The 23,310-nt window shown below is 42.1% G+C and overlaps 1 protein-coding gene across 1 annotated transcript in view; it reads right to left on the bottom strand.

Annotated features, from left to right (window-relative positions):
• VPS33A (VPS33A core subunit of CORVET and HOPS complexes) overlaps positions 1-18,007 on the bottom strand; it is a 29,617-nt gene extending 11,610 nt beyond the window's left edge. The window contains exons 1-7 of the mRNA XM_061384719.1: positions 17,826-18,007; positions 14,252-14,317; positions 13,495-13,622; positions 11,864-12,050; positions 6,028-6,144; positions 4,788-4,962; positions 1,286-1,479 (exon numbers count right to left, since the gene is read on the bottom strand). Of these exons, the coding sequence (XP_061240703.1) occupies positions 1,286-1,479; positions 4,788-4,962; positions 6,028-6,144; positions 11,864-12,050; positions 13,495-13,622; positions 14,252-14,317; positions 17,826-17,927 (969 nt within the window). The 5' untranslated portion in view covers positions 17,928-18,007. The remainder of the gene's footprint in view (positions 1-1,285; positions 1,480-4,787; positions 4,963-6,027; positions 6,145-11,863; positions 12,051-13,494; positions 13,623-14,251; positions 14,318-17,825) is intronic.
• Positions 18,008-23,310: the final 5,303 nt, after the last annotated feature.

Raw genomic sequence — 23,310 nt, 5'->3', positions numbered from 1 at the left:
TGGGGGACGATAGTAGGTTATCCAGAAACATTTCTGAGTAAAAAATTAAAATGAAGACATTATATTAAGAGGGGAACATAAATAGCAAAAAGTTTCCTCTGTAACAGAAAAAAAATCCATTCTTACTGCTGAACCTCAATCTTGAATATTATCCACGGATAAAAAGAACCTTACTTCGTGGTGAGAAATTTTTCTTTTTTTTTGCAAAGTTTAGTAATTGTAAAGCAAGTAACTCAGAAAATTGAAGAAAATCAATTAACGAATCCTAACAAAGATGAACCTAGGGACCTCCCAGGTATGTCCAGTGTTTTAAGACTTCACCTTCCCATGCAGGGGGTGTGGGTTTGATCCCTGGTCGAATCACACATGCCTCATGGCCAAAAAACCAGAACATAAACAACAGAAGCAAAAACGGTAATAAGTTCAATAAAGATTTTTTAAATGGTCCACGTTAAAAAAAAAAAAAAAACACTAAAAAAAATAAAGATGAAACCTGGAAATACACACTCAGTGAAAAAAAATCAGTCTTCAAAGTTCTCCTAATACATGTTTCCAAAGACTAAACACGCAGAGTTCAGCATCTTACTGAATTCCCATTTCAAAAATGAGCTTAACCAAGAATAAACCAGTGGCTGGGCAAGAGGAGGCAGGAAGGTGATAATGAAGCCATCCATTTAAAAGCTCTGGGCTCCTGGGATTTCGCTCTTATTATCACCTCCTGCATCTGCAGAGTTCCCTTGCCATTGGCATGTTGGCTAAACTGGGAGCTATTGGCCCAAATTGCAAGTTCTATTATAGAGGATCTTAAATTTAGAGTACAGCTGGCTTCCTCTTAAGAGAGATGGGAAACAATTACAAAGAAGGTAAAACAAATATTTATGGTGAACGCTTGTAAACTCAAAATACTACCCCTTTCTCTCCCTGAAAGAGAAAAACACCTTTTCTCATAGGTCTGGGGAGAAGTTTAAAAAGAAAACCTTGGCGGGGATTTCCCTGGTGCTCCAGAGGTTAGAACTCCTTGCTTCCAATGCAGGGGCAGGGGTTCCAGCCCTGATTGGGGAACTAAGATCCTGCATGCTACGAAGTGCAGAATGAATGAATGAAGGTGCATATATTTAAAAAAAAAAAAGAAAGAAAACCTTGGGTTCTCCAGTGGCTGAGCCCACAGTTGCTCAGAACTGCAGCCCTGCTCAGTGGCTGCACTTTGGCAGTCCTTGCTCGCTAGGAGGGGTGGGCAGTCTAGCCTGTGACCTACAGAAGCTGGGTAACAACCAAACCATCTCACCTCGAATGCTGCAGAGATCACCTTTGCTTTCTTGCTAAGCACGGAGCCCACAGCATTGAAGTTTTTATCTCTGATCTCAGCGTACAGCTCCTCTGCAGAATTCAGCTGAAGCTTCTTTGCTTCCGTAGGAAGGTCCTTACCACCATCGCCCTGTTTTTTAGGTGCGAATTTCTCCGGAGGTAATTTCACATAACCTGAAAAACAGCGGAAGGGAACAAGGCCCTGAGTGCGTTTAATGGAAGAACCAGTTTAGCTCAGGCACTAAATAGAATTTTCCAACTCAGAAGAGGGTGGAAGCCGGCTTTATAAAAAATGGTGCATGGCACTGAGGCTCTGATTTTTCCACAATCACAGTACAGAATGCAGTCACTCTTCAATATTAACATCATGGTTCCACTTTTCTTTGGAGTCACCTATCTAAATCACTGCAGCAATGTTTAGTTACTTTCTAAACTTATTCAGGGATGGGTTATGTTTTCACTTAAAAAAATTTTACAAGGATCTCTCCCATTATCTTATGGTGTTTTTCAAACTGTACGTCATGTCCTGTTAGTGGATCATGAAATCAAGTTGGTGGGTTGCAATGAGCATTATAAACAAACATACAAAACACAGCATCCAGTTCCTCCACTAAGTAGCCTTAATCCACTTCTCCCACCTGTGTTCCCTCCAAACCAACTTAGTCATTTCCAGAAATACCCTACATGCTCTTACGAGTTGCCTTAGCATATAAACTGGTTTAACTCTAAGAAGCTTGGCAGTATGAATCAAGGACCTTATAACATTAATACTTCTGACCCCTAAATCCTGCATCAGAGAATGCAGAGGAAGAAATATAGTATATGAAAAAAAATTATGTACACAGATGCCTTTATAACCATTAAAAAAAAAGAAACCCAAACATAAATTGCCCACCATTAGGGGAATGGTTGTACAAACCATGGTATAATATATATTATGGACTTTAATTAAGCTATTAAAATTATACATATGCTGAGAAAATGCTCATCTCATACCAAATCAAAAACGAGGTTCAGGGAATCCCTGTACCTAGTCCAGTGGTTAGGACTCAGCGCTTTCTCTGTGAAGACCTGGGTTCAATCCAGGTTCAATCAAAATCTGGTCAAGGAACTAAGATACCCCACAAGCTGCGTGGGCTCCCACAACCCACCCCCCCAAAATTTTTCAGAATAATTTGTACAAGCTGATTCTGCTGCTGCTGCTGCTAAGTCACTTCACTCGTGTCCAACTCTGTGCGACCCCACAGACGGCAGCCCATCAGGCTTCCCCGTCCCTGGGATTCTCCAGGCAAGAACACTAGAGTGGGTTGCCATTTCCTTCTCCAATGCATGAAAGTGAAAAGTGAAAGTGAAGTTGCTCAGTCGTTTTGTTAACTGAAAACAAACTCTTAATAGAAAAAATGACTATGAGGAAATACACCAAAATATTAACGTTGTCCCAAAGTTTAGGGGCAGGATTTCAGGCATCATGGAAGATGTATGTTTTCCTTCTTTATTTTTTCAATTTTCCCTTAATCAACATTTGACTTATATTATAAAAAAAAAAAACACAAAAAAACAAAAAACAAACCTTGCTGCCAAGAAACTGAATTTACACATATTCCTTCTCTTCTTGGAGAATCCCTTCCTACCTCTCACCTATCTTACATGGCCTCCCCTCACTCCCCAGGCCACCTCCCTGCCCTAAACCCTAGCTCCTTCTAAAGGTCTCTTAGGTGTTTGCTCTCTGCAACCATGAGAGGAGGGGCTCCCTCATTTCTTTGATTCCCACCTACTATCTAGCATAGAACTCCTCTGTCCATGAAATGGAGTTTTTAGAAGTATTCAAGATGCCATCTCTTGGTGACTTCCCCGGGTGGTCCAGTGGTTAGGAATCTGCCTTCCAATGCAGGGATCTTGGGTTTGATCCCTGGACGGGGAACTGGGATCCCACATGCTGCAGGGCAACTAACCCCATGTACTGCAACTACTGAGCCCCTGCACCACAGAAAAGACTCAACACAGCCAAAAAAAAAAAAAAAGCCTAATTTTGGAAAAATAAGACTTTTTACAGCCTTATCATTAAAGACTCTGCTTTGTGGAAACCCCTCTTCATGGCTGTGTCTTCATCTACTCTCTTGGCCATCCATCTATCCATCTGCTCTCCATGCATTCTTATGGTAGAATACACCTAACATAAAACTTACCCATTTTAACCATTTTACAAAAGCATTTATTACATACACAACTTTCTACAACCACAGCTGGTCTCTAGTTCCAGAACTTTTTTTATCCCAAAAGAAAACCCTGGGACTTCCCTGGCAGTCCAATGGTTAAGACTCCATGCTTCCACTTCAGGGGGTGCGGGTTCAATTCCTACTTGCTAAACTAAGATACTGCATGCCTTGTGGTGCAACCAAAAAATTAAAAAACAAAAAACCCAGAGGAAATCCCGTACCCAACAGGAGTTGACTCCCCACCCTTTTCCTGAGCCCTGGCCACCACCAGCTGGCTTTCTGCCTCCATGCTTTCCTCCAAGGCTCTTCCTTGGCTCCCTGTGATATAATTCAGGATGCCAAAAGAGACTGGGGCTCATGTAAATGAGGGAAGGAGGCCTGGATGGGACAGGAGTGGTGGAGTCTGTGGTATTCTAGAGAGAAGGGCCTGTCTAAAGAAGGGATATTCACTGGGCACCAGCTGCCACATAGGAATGTGGTCATGGGGTTGCCAGAGCCTCATAGGTTTTTAAAGATATGGAATACATCAAGATCATTATTACAGTCTTCTCCAATTTTAAACAGTGACAGAAACAGGCACAAATCATGCGGTCAAAACCAAATAAAACACACTTGTGATCTCTGACCCCAACTGTCTGTTAAGCCTAACTCTAGTAGGCCTTCAAGTCTATCATCAAGTGTCTCCAACCTCCTGTTATCTATCACCTTTCTCCCAGAATGTACCCAGCTGTGCCCCCTGCCTCAGCAAGCTATTTGCCCCATGGTTCCCCACAGGTATTATGCTGACTGCCCCTCACCAGCAACACCCCCCTATATTCTACCCATCTTTCCAAATCCAGTACAAAAGCCACCTCGTCCATAAGCTTTCCTGAATGACTGCCCACCTTGGAATCTATGTTCTCCAACTGCAGGGCCACCTGCATTTAGCCCTGGGCCTCTGCTCACAGGGGGCACACAGAGCCCTGTGCAGTAAACACTCGCCAGCCTATGTGTGACCAACAAGGACAGTGTGCTCAGATGTCACTGAATCCTAGTGTCTAAAGTCAGCATTTTAATTTTTCCAAATACTGAGTTATTTAGAAAGGAAGTGTCTCCTGAAAAAAAAATGGTCTTTTGAATTACAATTTCGGCATATTTTTTCTTCTCTGTCCACTATAATAAATACTGCTTAGAATATGGGTTTTTCTTTGAAAAAAAATTTCAACTGGTCTTTTGGATATTCCTATCAGATTACCTATTGGTAAAAGGCAGGGTTACTTTACTCACTGTTCTGAATGCCATAAATTTCATCAATGAGTCCTTCGTATGTAAGCTGAGTGGCGAGAGGCGATAACAAATCCACGTTCCGATCAAGCAACAAGAGATTATCAAACACGGGGAATATTGAATTCTGGCTTCCTGTAAACTCTCTCTTCATCCTGATCATCATATTGGCCACTTGCTGGAAACAAAACATGGGGTCAGGTGGGACTCTCCTGGGCATAAGCAGATTTAAAAACCTGGCTAGGACTAAAAAAAAAAAAAAAAAAATTGGCTAGAACTTCCCTAGTGATCCAATAGTTAAGACTCTGCACTTCCACTGCAAGGGGCCCAGGTTTGATCCCTGATCAGGGAACTAATATCCATGTGCCACATGGCACAGCCAAAAAAAAAAACAACAGCTAAAAATGGAAAGTATCAAAAAAGTAAAAACTGGAGAAAAATGGTGGAAGAGTGAGATGGACAAGAAATAAACAGTGACAGAAAACCACTCCATGTTGGATGCCCATTCCAGTGCTTACACTTTAACAGCTATTTCTCAACGAGGCATAAAATCAGAGTCTATTTCTATTATTCACGGAAGTTCTATTCTATAAAGTCACCATGAATGCTGAATCAGTGAATACTGAACCACCGCTCTGCAGGGCCATTAGGGTGAGGGCTCCCTGAGTCTCTGATTACAACACTTTCATCATCTGATCAATATATAATCTTGTTTTATGTGTGTTCTATTTAAAGACATTAAATATATGCTGTTGATTCTCCAACACTATCATTTACACTAAATGAAGCTCATCTAATATGAGTTTTCTCCCTAAAGGCCCATCATAGCCTTCCTACATTCTGAAAACTGGATAGCACTTCCGCACCACCGCTGGGGGCCATTTTAACAGTGAAATCACCAACTGAAAAAAAAAAAGGCACAAAAATGCACACACACACACAAAAGTGGCAATGAGTACTGCACGGCAGTATAGTGGCAAAAATCACACTTGTTCATGGTATGAGTTGAAGGCAGAGCGTTGCTTGCTGTGATCTCAGCTGAGAACATGCGCAACTTCAATTACTGGATGATACAAATTACTGCTTCCCTGAGCGTATCTGCAGAGCACTGTGCCAATTTGGGAGCTATAAAGAAATTTTAGCAAGTATGCGAATTTTCAAATCAAAACAGATTCCCACTCCTCCCCCTCCCAGGCACCAGGGGGCCCTTGGTCCACCACCAGAAGCATCTCCCGTTTCTCACCCGGGCGCACTCTCCTTTCCCAAAGATCTGGGGGATAGTCCCGTACAGAGCTTGCAGGGTCATCAGCCCCTTGGCTGCGTGGTACAGGCTGGTCTGGTCACTTTCCAGATAGCACTCCTGTGGAGAGGAAGGGCTAGTTACAGTCACGGTCACCTGGGTGCCTTGTGGTGCCTGCCTCCGTCTGGTGGTGGGACTTGGCAGCCACTGGGTAAGATGGGTTCCACTTCCCCACTTTGCCAGGAAGCTGCAAACTGGGGTCCAGTTTACGAAGCTGCTGTTTGGCAGCCCAGGCCAGGAGCCCAAGAGCTCTGCCATCAGGGGACAGCTACGGAAGCAATTCTCCCAGGGCAGAGCCTTCTGGAAGGCACTCCTCCTAGTTTACCAGCTCTTGAATAAGCTACTGATTAGAAAAGATTTTACGGGCTTTCCATATGGCTCAGTGGTAAAGAATCTGCCTGGCAAGCAGGATCAGGAAGATCCCCTGGAGGAGGAAATGGCAACCCACTCCAGTGTTCTTGCCTGGAGAATCCCATGGATGAGGAGCCTGGCGGGCTACAGTCCAAGGGGTAACAAAGAGTTGGACATGACTTATTGACTAGACCACTACTACCAAGAAAGACTGAGAAGGGAACCAGGCTCCCTCACTCACAGTGGCGAGTGCAGAGGCTAGGAGGGCACTGCGGGAGGCCACGTGGCGATGCCCACGAGTGCACAAGTCCCAGAATCCCAGGTGACCTCACAATGGGATACGCAGCAGTCTTTACAAACATGACACAGATTTTCACACAATGATGCCGACTGAAGGCCATAACATCTTGAGAAATGAAAAAGGGGCAGCTGAACATCTTTAGAGTGATCCCATTTTCAGAAAATATATTTTGCCTTATGAAGTATACAGGGTAAATTTTGTAAAGCAGGCAAAATTATGCTTCTTTGGCATAGAAAAAGGGACACAAAAATACACACCAAACCAGCTGGGGGAGGTGGGAGGGAGGCTCAAGAGGGAGGGACATACGTATCCTTATGGCTGATTCACGTTGTTGTATGGCAGAAACCAACACAACATTGTAAAGCAATTATTCTCTAATTGAAAATAAAACATAGAAATAAAAATAAACATAATACACAAAAGTGGCACAAAAGTGACAACTCAAGGGAAGAAAACCTAAAAAGTCAATAAATTATGAAAATTATAATAAAAATGAAAAAAACCACATTGTTAATTGGCTATATTCCAATACAAAATAAAAAGTTAAAAATAAAAAAAAACAGCTAGGAAGTGAACAGCTGGGAAGTGACAGGAGAGACTCCAGAAGTTTTGACACTGGTAGGAGCACAGGTTCCTGACTCTGGTTGTCTTGTTCCGAACCTCAGCTGTGTCACTGCCCAGCTGGTGCCCTGGGGCAATTAGATAATTTCTCTATGCCTTATTGTCTGCAGAAGGAGTATATTCAACACAGTACATGGATTAAATGAGGAAAACACACGTAAAACATTTCATCCCAGGACCTGAAACATACAAGTGCTTATGTTAGCTTTTGTCATTATTTACAATATTAATATTTAACATTATTAATAATAAAATATAAATAAAATTATTAGCTTTTCTAGTGATATTCACATATAGCTCTTATTAACAATAATTTTATTATTTTATTTTTCTATTATTTTATTATATAACAATTAGAAATCATTTGGATTTTTCCTTTTCATAATCATCATCCACTCATAAGTCAGAATGGAACACTGGACCAGACACCCGTCACTGACCCTCCTGACATGTCTGTAGCCTCCAAAACCAGGAGGGAGGGGACGCTGGAGGGATTCAGGATGAGAGGGCGGAATTCATCTGTTCTGCCCCAGGGAGGAAGGGGGGCTGTGCCTGGAAGGAGCCTGTGAGGATGCTTGGTCTTCACTGAAAGTAATGCCTGGTGGCTCTTCCAAGCCTGGCAATGCTAACATTTCACCGCATACGACACAGCCAAATCAAGAATGTCCAGAGACATACTTTATGGAAAAATTACTTAAAACTCCCTATCGGAGCAGAGCCAAGACAAAATTAAAAAAAAAAATTAGAGAACATCTCTCAAAGTAGTATTAATTGTTTAAATTTAGAAAGCTGCATTACTATAAAGATATTCCTTTTATAACTCTATCTCTTAAAAAAGATTTAAAAGTTGAGGATACATATTTATCTTGAATTTTTTGCTGTCATATGACTGGTGGTAGGTGATTATTTGTCCTAATATCCCTCTATTCTGTGCTTGTGGAATTTCACCTGGTATTTCAGCCATGAGGACATTTTTGGAGGGGACAAATGCTAATACCTATTAACATTTAAACATACATGTTTTTTTGACCCCAAAGTCCCACATGCCTATACAGTAGAGTATCTTGCAATGTTTAAAAAGGAGGTAGGCAGATTTTCTATGTATTCATTCCTACATGTACTAGTGAAGGCCAAAACAGTTTAAGCCCTGTGACTGAGCATTCAACTGAACTGAACTCTAATTCCCACATTCTGTACAGTACAACGTTCAAGACGATCAAAATCATATCCCCAAAGCACAGAAAGGTCTACATGTGTCTCCTGATGCCAAAAAAAAAAAGAAACCAAAAACCTAATTATGCTCACTGTTTAAAATCCAATAAATAAGTATAATTACTTCACCTCTATTAGAAATCGGACTTGAATTTAACATTCAAGGAGAATTCTTAGCTTTATTATCCAGGCAAAATCCTTGATTTCTAAAATAGAATCTTCAGTGAACATATACAGCCAAGGGCTTGAAATTCTTGGCAAAAAAGAATTCTGTCCTTTCTTGCAAACCAGCGGTTAAATAAACAGGAAATCTCTCCTCTGGGCAGGTTTTGTCATGCTGGGGCAAGTTTTCCTCAGCTGCTACCGAGTCACATTAATTACACAGATGTGAATTGATTACACCAGGGTACATCATTATAGGTACGTGATTTAAAGTTAATACAGCAAAATGTTAATTCCAGAATCTAGGTGATGAGTATACAGGTGTTCACTGTACCATTCTTTCAAGCTTCAACTTTTCTGTATGTTTCATATAAAACATTAGGTTGGGGGCGGGGGGCAGGTGGAGAAATCTGTACTACCACTGGAAGAGGTCTGTTGTAAGCAAAACAATGGGGAACATGACTTTAAAAAAAAGAGCCAAGAAACTCTCTTGGTTATAAAATTCATCAGGGGTGCCACTGAGTTCTTCCTCAGGTTAACTCTTTGAAGATGGTGATCACAGTAACAACATAATACAGAAGAAAAAGTTTCAAATAATTTTGGGCACACCACCAGTGCTTCTCAAAAGTTCTAGTCTCCAGACCAGCAGGATCCCTGTCACATACGCAAAATTCAAAGAAGGAAACACAGATAATCATGATTACATTAAGAAGACACACATAGGGTGGGGAGTCACTAGAGTGGCAAAAGGAGGCATTCTGGAATACTGGTAGCATTGTTGTTTTCTTTTTAAGCAGAGTCCCAGGTGTTTTCACTTTGTGAAAATCCATCAAACTTTATACTCATGATTTGTGCACTCATCTGAGTACAGAATATACTTAGAAAGACGTACACATAGCAAAAACTATCACAAACTAAGTCAAGAGACAACTAGAGAGTAGCCCGTGCTTGCGGCAACTAGCCCCCTAGCGCAGCAACAAAGACCCACTGCAGCCAAAAATATAAATCAACCAAGAAAATTTGTTTAAAAAGTGCCATGTTTACTTAAATATAAGATGTGATACCATAAAACTCCTAGAAGAGAATGTAGGCAAAACATTCTGACATAAATCATACCAATGTTTTCTTAGGTCAGTCTCCCAAGGCAATAGAAATAAAAGCAAAGATAAACAAATTGGACCTAATCAAATTTATAAGCTTTTGCAAAGCAAGGGAAACTATACACAAAATGAAGACAACATACGAACTGGGAGAAGTTATTTTCAAACAAGGCGATGGACAAGGGCTTAATTTCCAAAATATACAAACAGCTCATACAACTTAACGAAAAAATAAACACTCCAATAAAAAAAATAAGCATACGGTATAAACGGACATTTCTACAAAAAAGATATACTGATGGCCAGTGTTCTTGCCTGGAGAATCCCAGGGACGGGGAAGCCTGGTGGGCTGCCGTCTATGGGGTCGCACAGAGTCGGACATGACTGAAGCGACTTAGCAGCAGCAGCAGCAGCAGTAGGTACATGAAAAGATGCTCAATGTCACTAATTATTAGAAAAACGCAAATCAAAACTACGTTGAGGTACCACCTTACACCAGTGAAAATGGCCATCATTAAAAAGGCTACAAATAATAAATGCTGGAGGGGGTATGGAGCAAAGGGAAAAGGGAACCCTCCCACGCTACTGGTGGGAATATAAATTGGTGCAGCCACTATGGAAAACAGTATGAAGGTTCCTTAAAAAACTAGAATTGCCATGTGAAATAGCAATCCCACTCCCGGATATATATCTGGAAAAAATAAAAACACTAATTGAAAAGATACTGTATGTACCCCAACATTCATGAGAGTTCTAATTACAACAGACATGGAAGCGACCCAAGTGCTCATTAACAGATGAATGGATGATGAAGACATGGGGGGGGGGGTGGCGGGTGTGTGTGTGTGTGTGTGTGTATATATAAATGTATAAATGTATGTGACTGTATACACACACACACAATGGAATATTGGGCTTCCAAAATGGCACTAGTGGTAAAGAACCCACCTGCCAATGCAGGAGACATGGGTTCAATCCCCTGGAGGAGGGCATGGCAACCCACTCCAGTATTCTCATCTGGAGAATCCCATGGACAGAGGAGCCTGCAGACCTACAGTCCATGGGCTCACACAGAGTTGGATATAACTGAAGCAACTTAGCAAGTGTACAATGGAATATTACTCATCCATTAAAAAAGAATGAAATAGTGCCATTTGTAGCAACATGGATGGACCTAGAGAATATTATGCTTAGCGAAATAAGACAGAAAAAGACAAACACTACGTGATACCACTCATGTGAAATCTGCAAAGACAATACCATGAATGTATACACAGAACAGAAACAGACTTACAGACACAGAAAACCAACTAGCGGTGGCAGAGCCCCCACCTGCCGGCCTGCACCTCTTACAAGTGTCCCATGTTAATAACTCTGCTTCTTGCCTAACCCTTTGCCTCTCACTGAATCCCTTCTGCGCTGAGACACAAAGAACCTGAGCCTTAGTAAGCCCAGACACCAGCTACTGACACCCCCACCAGGTGGCAGAAGTTAACTGTATGCTGCTCATTAAGCATGCAGACTCCAGACCCATTGGAATCAGAAGGTTGATGATGCTGACCTCCACTCATCTCACCACTGACCAATCAGAAGCGTGTCCACAAGCTGATCACGCCCTCTTTGGACCATTGCTATAAAACTCCTCACTACTCCCTCCAGGAGGGGACACACAGTTTTGAGGGCATTAGCCCACTGTGGCCCCCTTTGCCTGGCAGAGCAATAAAGCTATTCTTTTCTACTTCACAGCCCCCCATCCAAAAAAAAGACAAGACAAGAAACCAGTGGGGCACGGAAGAGGGGAGGGACAAATTAGGGGTATGGGACTAACGGATACCAACTAGTACAAAAAAAAAAGCTACAAGGATATACATACAGCACATGAAACTATACCTAATATAATAACCCATAATAGAATATAATCTGCAAAAATACTGAAGCATTCTGCTGTACATCTGAGATGAAAATGACCATCAAGCTCATAAATTGGGCAAAAATCACAGCCTGACATTAAAACAGAAAATGCCAAACTTACTTTGAACGCACCCTCCGATTCCATCGATAGGAGATCCCCATCAAAAGGAATAAGATCTAGGCTATACTCCTCCCTATGAATAAAGGATCCCAAAACACCCAGATCCTTCAACCTCTGTTCGCACAATAAGCTACGTCGTGGCACGAACAAAATGTGGAAATCTCTTGCTGGGCCACGTCTGTCTTCGCTGCAAAAGAAGGAACATTTGTTAGCTTATGAGCTCCCTAGAGTCTTCGACTATTTCACTTACTCTATCCCCATTGCCGCGCACACAGAAAGCACTAAATAAATGCTGGTGAGATAAATGTATGACATTGACTTTCAGACCCAAACAGTTACAGTCACTTTCTTGCTCTCTTTTTTTTTCCCCGACAGGAAACCAGCATTGATGCATAGCCAATATGTGCATTTTCTAGCTTTCTCTTTAACTATTTTCAGGGGCATTGAAGCTCTGAGGTTTAGTGAAATAGTGTATCTGTGTCTTATTGAAAACAAATGGTTCTTTAACCAAACCAATGCAGCCACAGAGACTCCTTTTCAAATGAAAGCTCAGTATTGACTCTTCTTTCTCCTCTCCTTGACAGTGAACTTCTCAAAATAGCCCATATGGCTTTTAAGATTTTAAAATCTTAAAATCAATCGATTATATCACAGAGTGCAGATGGAGCTGGCAGAACTTCCTCTCTAGACTGGATGCTACATTAAATTTTAATCAGCTCTTACTTTGCTTATGAAATTCAAGCACCTTGTCATCAGTATAACCATTAGAGGTAGGCTTTTTTGTTGTTGTTGTTCATTTTTAAAACCAGGCTCCTTTCTACTGATACATATCCAAACTTTTAGCTGTCCTAAAAGAATGCGGTTTTATAATAACTGCCCTCTCAGACTGCTTGAACAATGCCACAAGTTTCCTATTTCCATTTTGGTATTTTTCCATGTTTGTCCTAGTTTTTCTAAAAGACCACTTGCTGGGGTGTCTTTGGTGATCCAGGGTCTAAGACTCTGTTCTCCCAGTGCAGGGGGCTTGGGCTGGATCCCTGGTCAGGAATCTAGATCCCAACAAAGGGTTTGCATGGGCTTCCCTGATGGTCCAGTGGTTAAGGAATTGCCTGGCAATGCAGGAAACACTGGTTCAATTCCTGGTCTGGGAATATCCCACGTGTCATGGAGCAGCTAAGCCCGTGCACCACAGCTACAGAGCCTGCACTCTGGAGCCCATGAGCGGCAGCACCCGAGGCCCACATGCCCTTGAGTCCGTGCTCCACAAGAGCAGCCACTGCAAAGAGAAGCCCACACATCACAACTAGAGAGTAGAACTCACTCTCTGAAACTAGAAAAAGCCCATGTGCAGCAACAAAGACCCAGCACAGCCAATAAATAAATATTAAAAAAAAAAAAAAAGTTTGCATGCTGCAACTGAAGACCCCACATGCCATAACGAAGATCAAAGGTCCCGAGTGCTGCAACTAAGACACAGCATGGCCAGATAAATAAATAAGAACAAACAAACAAGAAGCAAAAGACCACTATCCGAAGCACTGGCAAGAGAAGGGGTTACAATGAAAAGCTCAGGACATTAAAAACATTAGAAGGATTAACTCCTACTGGCACAAACATAAGTTCTGCAATACCTGAGCACATTTTCAGCAATGATATCCATCAATTCTAGCCTGGGTCTGACAAAAAAAATTATATTCTTGACATCGGCTGCTGGCAAACGACTTCCTTTAAGCGTAAACATTTTTTCCACTTCATGTTCCTAAGAAAACACATACACAAAAGGTTAACAAAATCACTCAACTTTAAGTATCATAGTCAGACTCAGACATCAGAAACACTTGCAGTCAATGCACATCAATGCTTTGTTCTCAAAATTTAGATTTCCCAAAGCCAGCTGTATTAACAATAAGGTTTCAGGATGAAGTCACTGGGACAGTCTTTGAGTGTAAATGACTCTAATGCAATAAACTATCAAAGATACCAGGTAACAGTCATATAATGCTGGACTTCTGTGGTGGCTCAGTGGTAAAAGAGTACACCTCCTGATGCAGGAAATGCAGGTTTGATCCCTGGATCAGGAAGATCCCCTGAAGAAGGACATGGCAACCCATTCCAGTATCCTGGCCAGGGAAATCCCATGGACAGAGGAGCCTGGTAGGCTACAGTCTAAAGGGTCACAGAAAAGTCAGACACGACTTAGCGACTAAATGACAACAAGGAGAGCAAACAGGATCAATACAGAATCATTAACCAAAGGATCACTGTACACAAAATGTTAGCCATACATTAGCAGCTGTTTTATAAAGACCAAACAGCCCTGCAAGCCATTTACTATTGCTGAAGTACAGAGTTATTAATTCCTGAACAAAACCTGAACAATTCACTTACCTTCAACAGTGAATACTGTGCAATCAGGCCAAAGGGTCCAGTGAGATACTCATCCCAAACTATTGCCTACAAGAGGGGAGAAATGAACATTACAGTTAATGTCAAGAATTTCAACAATATCAACAGAAAATGGCAGTCATACATAGTAGAACTACTGCCCCCAAAGTCTGAATAAACAGACTGTAACTGGCTCTGGTCACATTTATATCGTGTGGATCTTAAAAAAAAACAAAAAAAAAACCCCAGCATCAAGGCAAGTAATGTTACTGGCAGTCCTAGGAAACTTAACATTTAATCACTGTCCTTCAAAGCCAAGTGGGCATTAGGAAGCATCACTAGGAACAAAGCTAGTGGAGGTGATGGAATTCCAGCTAAGCTATTTCAAATCCTAAAAGAGGATGCTGTTAAAGTGCTGCACTCAATATGCCAGCAAATATGGAAAACTCAGCAGTGGCCACAGGACTGGGAAAGGTCAGTTTTCATTTCAATCCCAAAGAAAGGCAATGCCAAAGAATGCTCAAACTACTGCACAATTGCACTCATTTGACATGCTAGCAAAGTAATGCTCAAAATTCTCCAAGGGAGGCTTCAACAATATGTGAACCAAGAACTTCCAGATATTTAAGCTGGATTTAGAAAAGGCAGAGGAACCAGAGATCACATTGCCAACTTCTGCTGGATCATAAAAAAAGTGAGAATTCCAGAAAAACATCTACTTCTGCTTTATTGACCATGCTAAAGCCTTTGTGTGGATTCTAACAAACTGGAAAATTCTTCAAGAGATGGGAATGCCAGACCACCTGACTTGCCTATTGAGAAAGCTGTGTACAGGTCAAGAAGCAACAGTTAGAACCAGACATGGAACAACAGACTGGTTCAAAATTGGGAAAGGAGTATGTCAAGGTTGTATATTGTCACCCTGCTTATTTAACTTATATGCAGAGCACATCATGTGAAATGCCGGACTGGATGTAGCACTAGGTGGAATCAAGATTGCTGGGAGAAATATCAATAACCTCAAATATGCAGATGACACCACCCTTATGGCAGAAAGTAAAGAGGAACTAAAGAGCCTCTTGATGAAGATGAAAGAGAGTGAAAAAGCTGGCTTAAAACTCAACATTCAAAAGACAAAGATCATGGCATCTAGTTCCATCACTTCATGGATAATACATGGGCAAACAATGAAAACAGTGACAGACTTTATTTTCTTGGGCTCCAAAATCACTGCAGGCAAGAAATTAAAAGACACTTGCTCCTTGGAAGAAAAGCTATGACCAAACTAGACAGCATATTAAAAAAGCAGAGACACTACTTTGTCAACAAAGGTCAGGCTAGTCAAAGCTATGGTTTTTCCAGTAGTCACGTATAGGTGCAAGAATTGGACTATAAAGAAGGCTGAACACTGAAGAACTGAGGCTTTTGAACTGTGGTGCTGAAGAAGACTCTTGAGTCCCTTGGACTGCAAGGAGATCAAACCAGTCAGTCCTAAAGGAAATAAACCCTGAATATTCATTGGAAGGACTGATGCTGAAGCTGAAGCTCCAAGACTTTGGCCATCTGATGTGAAGAGCTGAAAAGACCCTGATGCTGGGAAAGATTGAAGGCAGGAGGAAAAGGGGACGACAGAGGACGAGATGGTTGAATGGGAACACTGACTTAATGAACATGAGTTTGAGCAAGCCCCAGAAGATGGTGAAGGACAGGGAAGCCTGGAGTGCTAAAGTCCATGGGGTTGCAAAGAGTTGGATACGACTGAGCAACTGAACAATTAGAGGAAACAAGGAACTGTAGTTTGCTGTGTATCTGTGTCACGGTATTATTATTAGACTGAACCACATGGAAACTGTCAAATGCAACAGTTCAACCTACTATTTTATAAGTAGCATACAATTCAATTATAAAAACTAAAACCTCTGATATAGGTATTACAAAGTTTATTTTGAGAAAAATTTTAAAGGCTCAGAAAGTTTAAGTAACATGTCCAGGACTCCCTGGTGGCACAGTGGATGGAAGTCCACTTGCCATGCACAGGACATGGGTTTGATCTCTGGTCTGGGAAGATTCTATATGCCTCGGAACAGCTAAGCCCATGCACCACAACCACTGAGCTCAAGTACTGCAACTACTGAAGTCTGCATGCTCAAGGGCCCTTGAACCACAACTAATGAGCCCCCATGCTGCTACTGAAGCTCACGTGCCTTAGAGCCAGCAAGCCACAACTACCGAGCCTGCATGCTGCAACTAAAGAGCCTGTGCACAGAGAGCCCGTGCTCCAAAAGGAGAGAAGCCACGGCAAGAAGCAGCCCGGACACCAAAACTAGAGAGTAGCCCCAAACTCTGCAACTAGAGAAAGCTCACAGGCACAACGAAGACCCAACGCAAGCAAAAATAAAAATAAATAGACTAATTCTTAAAAAACGTCCAAGGCCATATTAGGACCTTGAATATAAACAGCATAAAGAAGTCAAGTCTCCAGCCTGGGACTGAACGACCTCACTGAGCACTGCTCTGGGATCCTCTGAGCATTTCTACTGCTAAACTCCAATGTCAGTTCCTTTTCTTTCTTTTTTAAATTGAATTTTTATTGAGACATCTGTAGAATTATAAATATTCAGTTGAAGAAACAATACAGGGAGACTCCCCAATATGCTTTGTCCAGTTTCCCCCAATGCAAACATTTCGCAAAACTATAGACAATTACAATACAATAGACTCTACAACCAGGGTATTGACACTGATACAATCCATGATCTCATTCAGATTTCAGAGTTATTTAATGAGCTGGAACTGGGCGCCTAAGACTTAGCCTGCTTTTGTTTTCTATCCATAGCTGCTAGCACTCACCCCACCTCTTGGGGTCCTATTTTTTCTAATACTGACTGCTGAATTTCCCCAATTTTCCTCTTCTCTTCAGAGTTATATTGCCAGTTACTTAGAAGACTGATAAATCCTAAAGGGAGAGGAGGGAGGTAATACCACTTAAAAGAAGTCCTATGAAGTTCCTGATCTACGGTTTCTGATTCCATTGTGAATTGGGTGCTAATAAACATCTAACAAGAAAAACAATACTATTAAAGTAAGCTGACGTTAAAAATCTCAGATAGTTACGACTTCTCACGATTCCAGTGAGCAGCAGATCGCAAGGTGTTGGTAGTTCATGTTAATTCTTTTGAGAATATCATCTATAACGACACGTATGATCTTTTGTAATGAATGGACACTGGTGCAGCTACGTTCCTGGGCGTGGCCGCCTCCCCAGTTCCAATATCTTGGGTGGGAACTGGGCAGGGAGCACCGGATCCGCCTCTCTGGACCGGAGGGGCACCTGACACAAGCTGGTTCACGAAGGGCTGAGACAACACGGTGGCTTATTCTGCAGCCATGAAACAACAGCGATGCCACGCGTACATTGCGATGGAAGCCCCACCAAAAGGCCCCTCTCCCCGACTTATCGTTTCCGCCGGCTCTCCTCCCTGGAAGCCCTAGGAGACCTAGTACACTTGGAGCCCAGGCAGTTAGGGACCGGATGAGGCCAGGCCGGACGGCGGTGTCGCGGCGCACTGTCCCTCACCTTGCTTCCTGCGCACTTGTCCAGGAACTCGCGCAGCTCGCGACGCACTGCCTCGCGCAGCACATTGAGGTTCACTCGCCCGTAGGACAAGTGTGCCGCCATCTTGCCCCACCACCCCCTTAACCCCCTACTCGAACCAGATCTGCATTCCCCTACTTGTGGCCCACCGACGCTATCACGTGACGATAGGTTCACGTGACCAGGGCCGCTGACAGCACGCCAAACCCGGAAAACCGGAATGGGAGGGCATCTGCCACTCTCCCTCCGGGTCCTAGTGCCCGCCTCTTTCCTCGACCGCGTGGGTTCCGAGGCATCCCAAGACCCCATCCAGACTACTCCACAGTCCAGGGCACCTGAGCTGGGTGCTGATTGAGTTTAAGCACAGAGACTAGATCCTGCACGTCCGGTTTAAAAATTGAGGGTTTCTTCTTAGCAAGTATACTCTCTGTAAAATGATAATGAAGCTATATTTGAATGGAAATCTTTTCAGTGAGTCAGTTCAGTCGCTCAGTCGTGTCCAACTCTGCAAACCCATGGATTGCAGCACGCCAGGCCTCCCTGTCCATCACCAACTCCCAGAGTTTACTAAAACTCATGTCCATTGAGTCGTTGAAGACATCCAACCATCTCATCCTCTGTCGTCCCCTTCTCCAGCCTTCATTCTTTCCCAGCATCAGGCGCTTTTTAAATGGGTCAATTCTTCGCATCAAGTGGCCAAAGTACTGGAGTTTCAGCTTCAGCATAGGTCCTTCCAGTGAATATTCAGGACTGATATCCTTTAGGATGGACTAGTTGGATCTCCTTGCTGTCCAAGGGACTCTCAAGAGTCCTCTCCAACACCACAGTTCAAAAGCATCAATTCTTAGGCACTCGGGCTTTCTTTATAGTCCAACTCTCACATCCATGTATGACTACTGGAAAAACCATAGCTTTGACTAGACGGACCTTTGTTGGCAAAGTAATGTCTCTGCTTTTTAATATGCTGTCTAGGTTGTTCATAACTTTTCTTCCAATTTTTAAGTTATAGCAATGTCTTAAATCTTTTAATAAATCTTTTAAACTATAGCAATCTAAAGGTCCTGTGCTTTGCTCTTTTGAGTTTGTAGGCTAAAATTACAAAAATGGCTAAGGGCTGAGGGAACCTTGAGTGACTTTTCTGTTTAGCTCTTCCTAGTAGACATTTATACAACACGGTATTTCACCTAACTAGTATCTGAAGTAAAATCCAGGTAAAATTCGCATGTTACCTGGTGAGTTGCAAAGATGAAACAGGATGTAATCTACATCGTGTAATCTATGTAAAAGGCTTAGCAGGGTGCCCATAATTTAATAATTACTCAATAAATAGCTTAGTAGAAAGATATATGCTTTTCAATACTTTGAGTGTTTAACTGGCTATTTGGGATCTGGTGAAAGAGGCTTATTGCCAAATTCAGACAAATTGAAGAAAGTAGGGGAAACCACTAGACCATTCAGGTATGACCAAAATCAAACCCCTTACGATTATACAATGGAAGTGAGAAATAGATTCAAGGGATTAGATTTGATAGAGTGCCTGAAGAACTGTGGGTGGAGGCTCATGACATTGTACAGGAGGCAGGGATCAAGACCATCCCCAAGAAAAGGAAATGCAAAAGGGCAAAATGGTTGTCTGAGGAGGCCTTACAAATAGCTGTGAAAAGAAGAGAAGTGAAAGGCAAAGAAGAAAAGGAACGATATACCCATCTGAATGCAGAGTTTCAAAGAATAGCAAGGAGAGATAAGAAAGCCTTCCTCAGTGATCAGTGCAAAGAAACAGAGGAAAACAATAGAATGGGAAAGACCAGAGATCTCTTCAAGAAAATTAGATATACCAAGGGAACATTTCATACAAAGATGGGACATACAATACATACAATAAAGGACAGAAATGGTATGGATCTAACAAAAGTAGAATATATTAAGAAGAGGTGGCAAGAATACACAGAACTATACAAAAAAGATCTTCATGACCCAGATGATCATGGTGGTATGATCACTCACCTAGAGCCAGACATTCTGGAATGAAAAGTCAAGTGGGTCTTAGGAACATTACTACGAACAAAGCTAGTGGAGGTGATGGAATTCCAGTTGAGCTATTTCAAATCTTAAAATATGATGCTGTGAAAGTGCTGCACTCAATATGCCAGCAAATTTGGAAAACTCAGCAGTGGCCACAGGACTGGAAAAGGTCAGTTTTCATTCCAATCCCAAAGAAAAGCAATGCCAAAGAACGTTCAAACTACTGCACAATTGCACTCATCTCATATGCTACTAAAGTAATACTCAAAACTCTCCAAGCCAGGCTTCAACAGTATGTGAACCGGGAACTTCCAGATGTTCAAGCGGAATTTAGAAAAGGCAGAGGAACCAGAGATCAAATTGCCAACATCCATTGGATCATCTAAAAAGCAAGAGAGTTCCAGAAAACATCTGCTTTATTGACTATACCAAATCCTTTGACTGTGTGGATCACAACAAACTGGAAAATTCTCCAAGAGATGGGAATATCCAGACCACCTGACCTGCCTCTTGAGAAACCTGTATGCAGGTCAGGAAGCAACAGTTAGAACTGGACATGGAACAACAGACTGGTTTCAAATTGGGAAAGGAGAACTGGACATGGAACAACAGACTGGTTTCAAATTGGGAAAGGAGTACATCAAGGTTGTATATTGTCACCCTGCTTATTTAACTTATATGCAGAGTACATCATGAGAAACGCTGGGCTGGATGAAGCACAAGCTGGAATCAAGATTGCCAGGAGAAATACCAATAACCTCAGATATGCAGATGACACCACCCTTATGGCGGAAACCGAAGAAGAACTAAAGAGCCTCTTGATGAAAGTGAAAGAGCAGAGTGAAAAGTGAAAAAGTTGGCTTAAAATTCAACATTCAGAAAACTAAGATCATGGCATCTGGTCCCATCACTTCATGGCAAATAGATGGGAAAACAGTGGAAACAGTGACAGACTTTATTTGGGGGGGCTCTAAAACCCATCACTTCATAGGAAGTAAATGGGGAAACAGTGGAAACAGTGTCAGACTTTATTTTTCTGGGCTCCAAAATCACTACAGATGGTGACTGCAGCCATGAAATTAAAAGACGCTTACTCCTTGGAAGGAAAGTTATGACCAACCTAGATAGCATATTCAAAAGCAGAGACATTACTTTGCCAACACAAGTCCGTCTAGTCAAGGCTATGGTTTTTCCAGTGGTCATGTATGGATGTGAGAGTTGGACTGTGAAGAAGGCTGAGCGCCGAAGAATTGATGCTTTTGAACTGTGGTGTTGGAGAAGACTCTTGAGAGTCCCTTGGACTGCAAGGAGATCCAACCAGTCCATTCTGAAGGAGATCAGCCCTGGGATTTCTTTGGAAGAAGAAAGACACGACTGAGCGACTGATCTGATCTGATCTGAAAATCACTGCAGATGGTGATTGCAGCCATGAAATTAAAAGACACTTGCTCCTTGGAAGAAAAGTTATGAACAACCTAGACAGCATATTAAAAAGCAGAGACATTACCAACAAAGATCTGTCTAGTCAAAGATATTGCTTTTCCAGTAGTCATATATGGATGTGAGAGTCAGACTATAAAGAAAGCTGAGCGCCGAAGAATTGATGCTTTTGAACTGTGGTGTTGGAGAAGACTCTTGAGAGTCCCTTGGACTGCAAGGAAATCCAGCCAATCCATCCTAAAGGAAATCAGTCCTGAATATATTCATTGGAAGGACTGATGCTGAAGCTGAAACTCCAATATTTTGGCCACCTGATGTGAAGAATTGACTCATTTGAAAAGACCCTGATGCTGGGGAAGATTGAAGGCTGGAGGAGAAGGGGACAACAGAGGATGAGATGGTTGGATGTCATCAGTGACTCAATGGACATGAGTTTGAGTAAACTGTGGGAGTTGGTTATGGACAGGGAGGCTTGGTGTGCTGTAGTCCATGGGGTCGCAGAGTCCGACACAAGTGAGTGACTGAACTGAAAGGCTTGAAGTTTTGGTCTTGCCTGGTTCCCTTCAATCCGCTACACACTGTTATGAGGAAAGGATGCACTAAGCAATTACCTTGGTGGTGCTAATGCTAAAGCATCCACTTGCTAATACAGGAGACTTAAGAGAGGAGGTTTCAGTCCCTGGGTGGGGAAGATCCCCTGGAGAAGGGAATAGCAGCTATATACCCAGTCCATCCTAAAGGAAATCAGTCCTGAATATTCACTGGAAGGACTGGAAGGATGCTGAAACTGAAAACTCCCAATACTTTGGCCACCTGATGCAAAGAACTGACTCATTTGAAAAGACCTGATGCTGGGAATGATTGAAGGTGGGAGAAAAAGGGGACGACAGAGAATGAGATGGTTGGATGGCATCACCAACTCAATGGACATGAGTTTGAGTAAGCTTCGGGAGTTGATGATGGACAGGGAAGCCTGGCGTACTGCTGTCCATGGGGTCACAAAGAGTTGGACACGACTGAGCGACTGATCTGCAATATGCTTGCCTAGAGAATCCCATGGACAGAGGCACCTGGTGGGCTACATTCCAGAGGTCACAAAGCGTCAACCACCACTGAGCAACTAACACTTTCACTTTTTTTTTTCACATATGAATAAGCAGAGTGGAATTTGGAAGTAATAATCAGTTCCACATATTTACATACTTCCACTCTCAACTTGACTCTATCAAAAATACTTGACTCTATCAAAAATTTTCAGACTCACAATGCATCATCGGGATCCAACCAGGGATGGAACCTGTGCCACCTGAATTGAAAGCACTGGGCGTCAACCACTGGGCAACCAGTGAAGTCCCAAATATATTTAATTTTAAAATAATTTGTTCAGTGTTAGAAACTTTTCTTTTTAAAGTGTATTTTTTATTGAGATATAATTGACATTTAACATTCATTTTGGGTGTACAACATGATTTGTTTTGTGTGTGTAATATATATATATATATAAAGAGAGAGAGAGAGAGAGAGAGAGAAATGATCTCAATAAGTGTAGATTAATAATTTGAGTCTTTTCATTAGTTCTGTCAATGCTAAGTCAAGGACTACTGTCAGGATACTTTTTTGGTCATGTTCAACTGGTACCTCTGCTTTGGAAATATCTACCTGTGGGGGGATCAGAGCTCATAAAACCAGACTGCTTGGTTCAGTCATCATTTTGGTAAATATCACAGCAGCTTTCAGAGTTTCTTTCCAAACTTCATTCTTTAGTAGGTAGTTGGTACTGCACAGTGCCACTTACATTTCTGTGAGTAATACAGTGAGACAATGCAATGGATAACCACCTTGGGTATTTATTTTATGCTGAGTGGGTCACAGAATGCTTTGAGATCATTTCTTAAAAGCAGTTTCTCAACAGACTGCAGTAGAAATTGCTATTTGGACCTCTGGTGCTTGCTCATTTAAAGAAAAACCATTAGGACAAATAAACCTGAGAATAATACCAGTCTAC

The sequence above is a fragment of the Bos javanicus genome, chromosome 17 (assembly GCF_032452875.1).
Source record: "Bos javanicus breed banteng chromosome 17, ARS-OSU_banteng_1.0, whole genome shotgun sequence".
Taxonomy (NCBI): Eukaryota; Metazoa; Chordata; class Mammalia; order Artiodactyla; family Bovidae; genus Bos; species Bos javanicus.
This window is presented reverse-complemented; position numbering and strand designations above follow the sequence as displayed.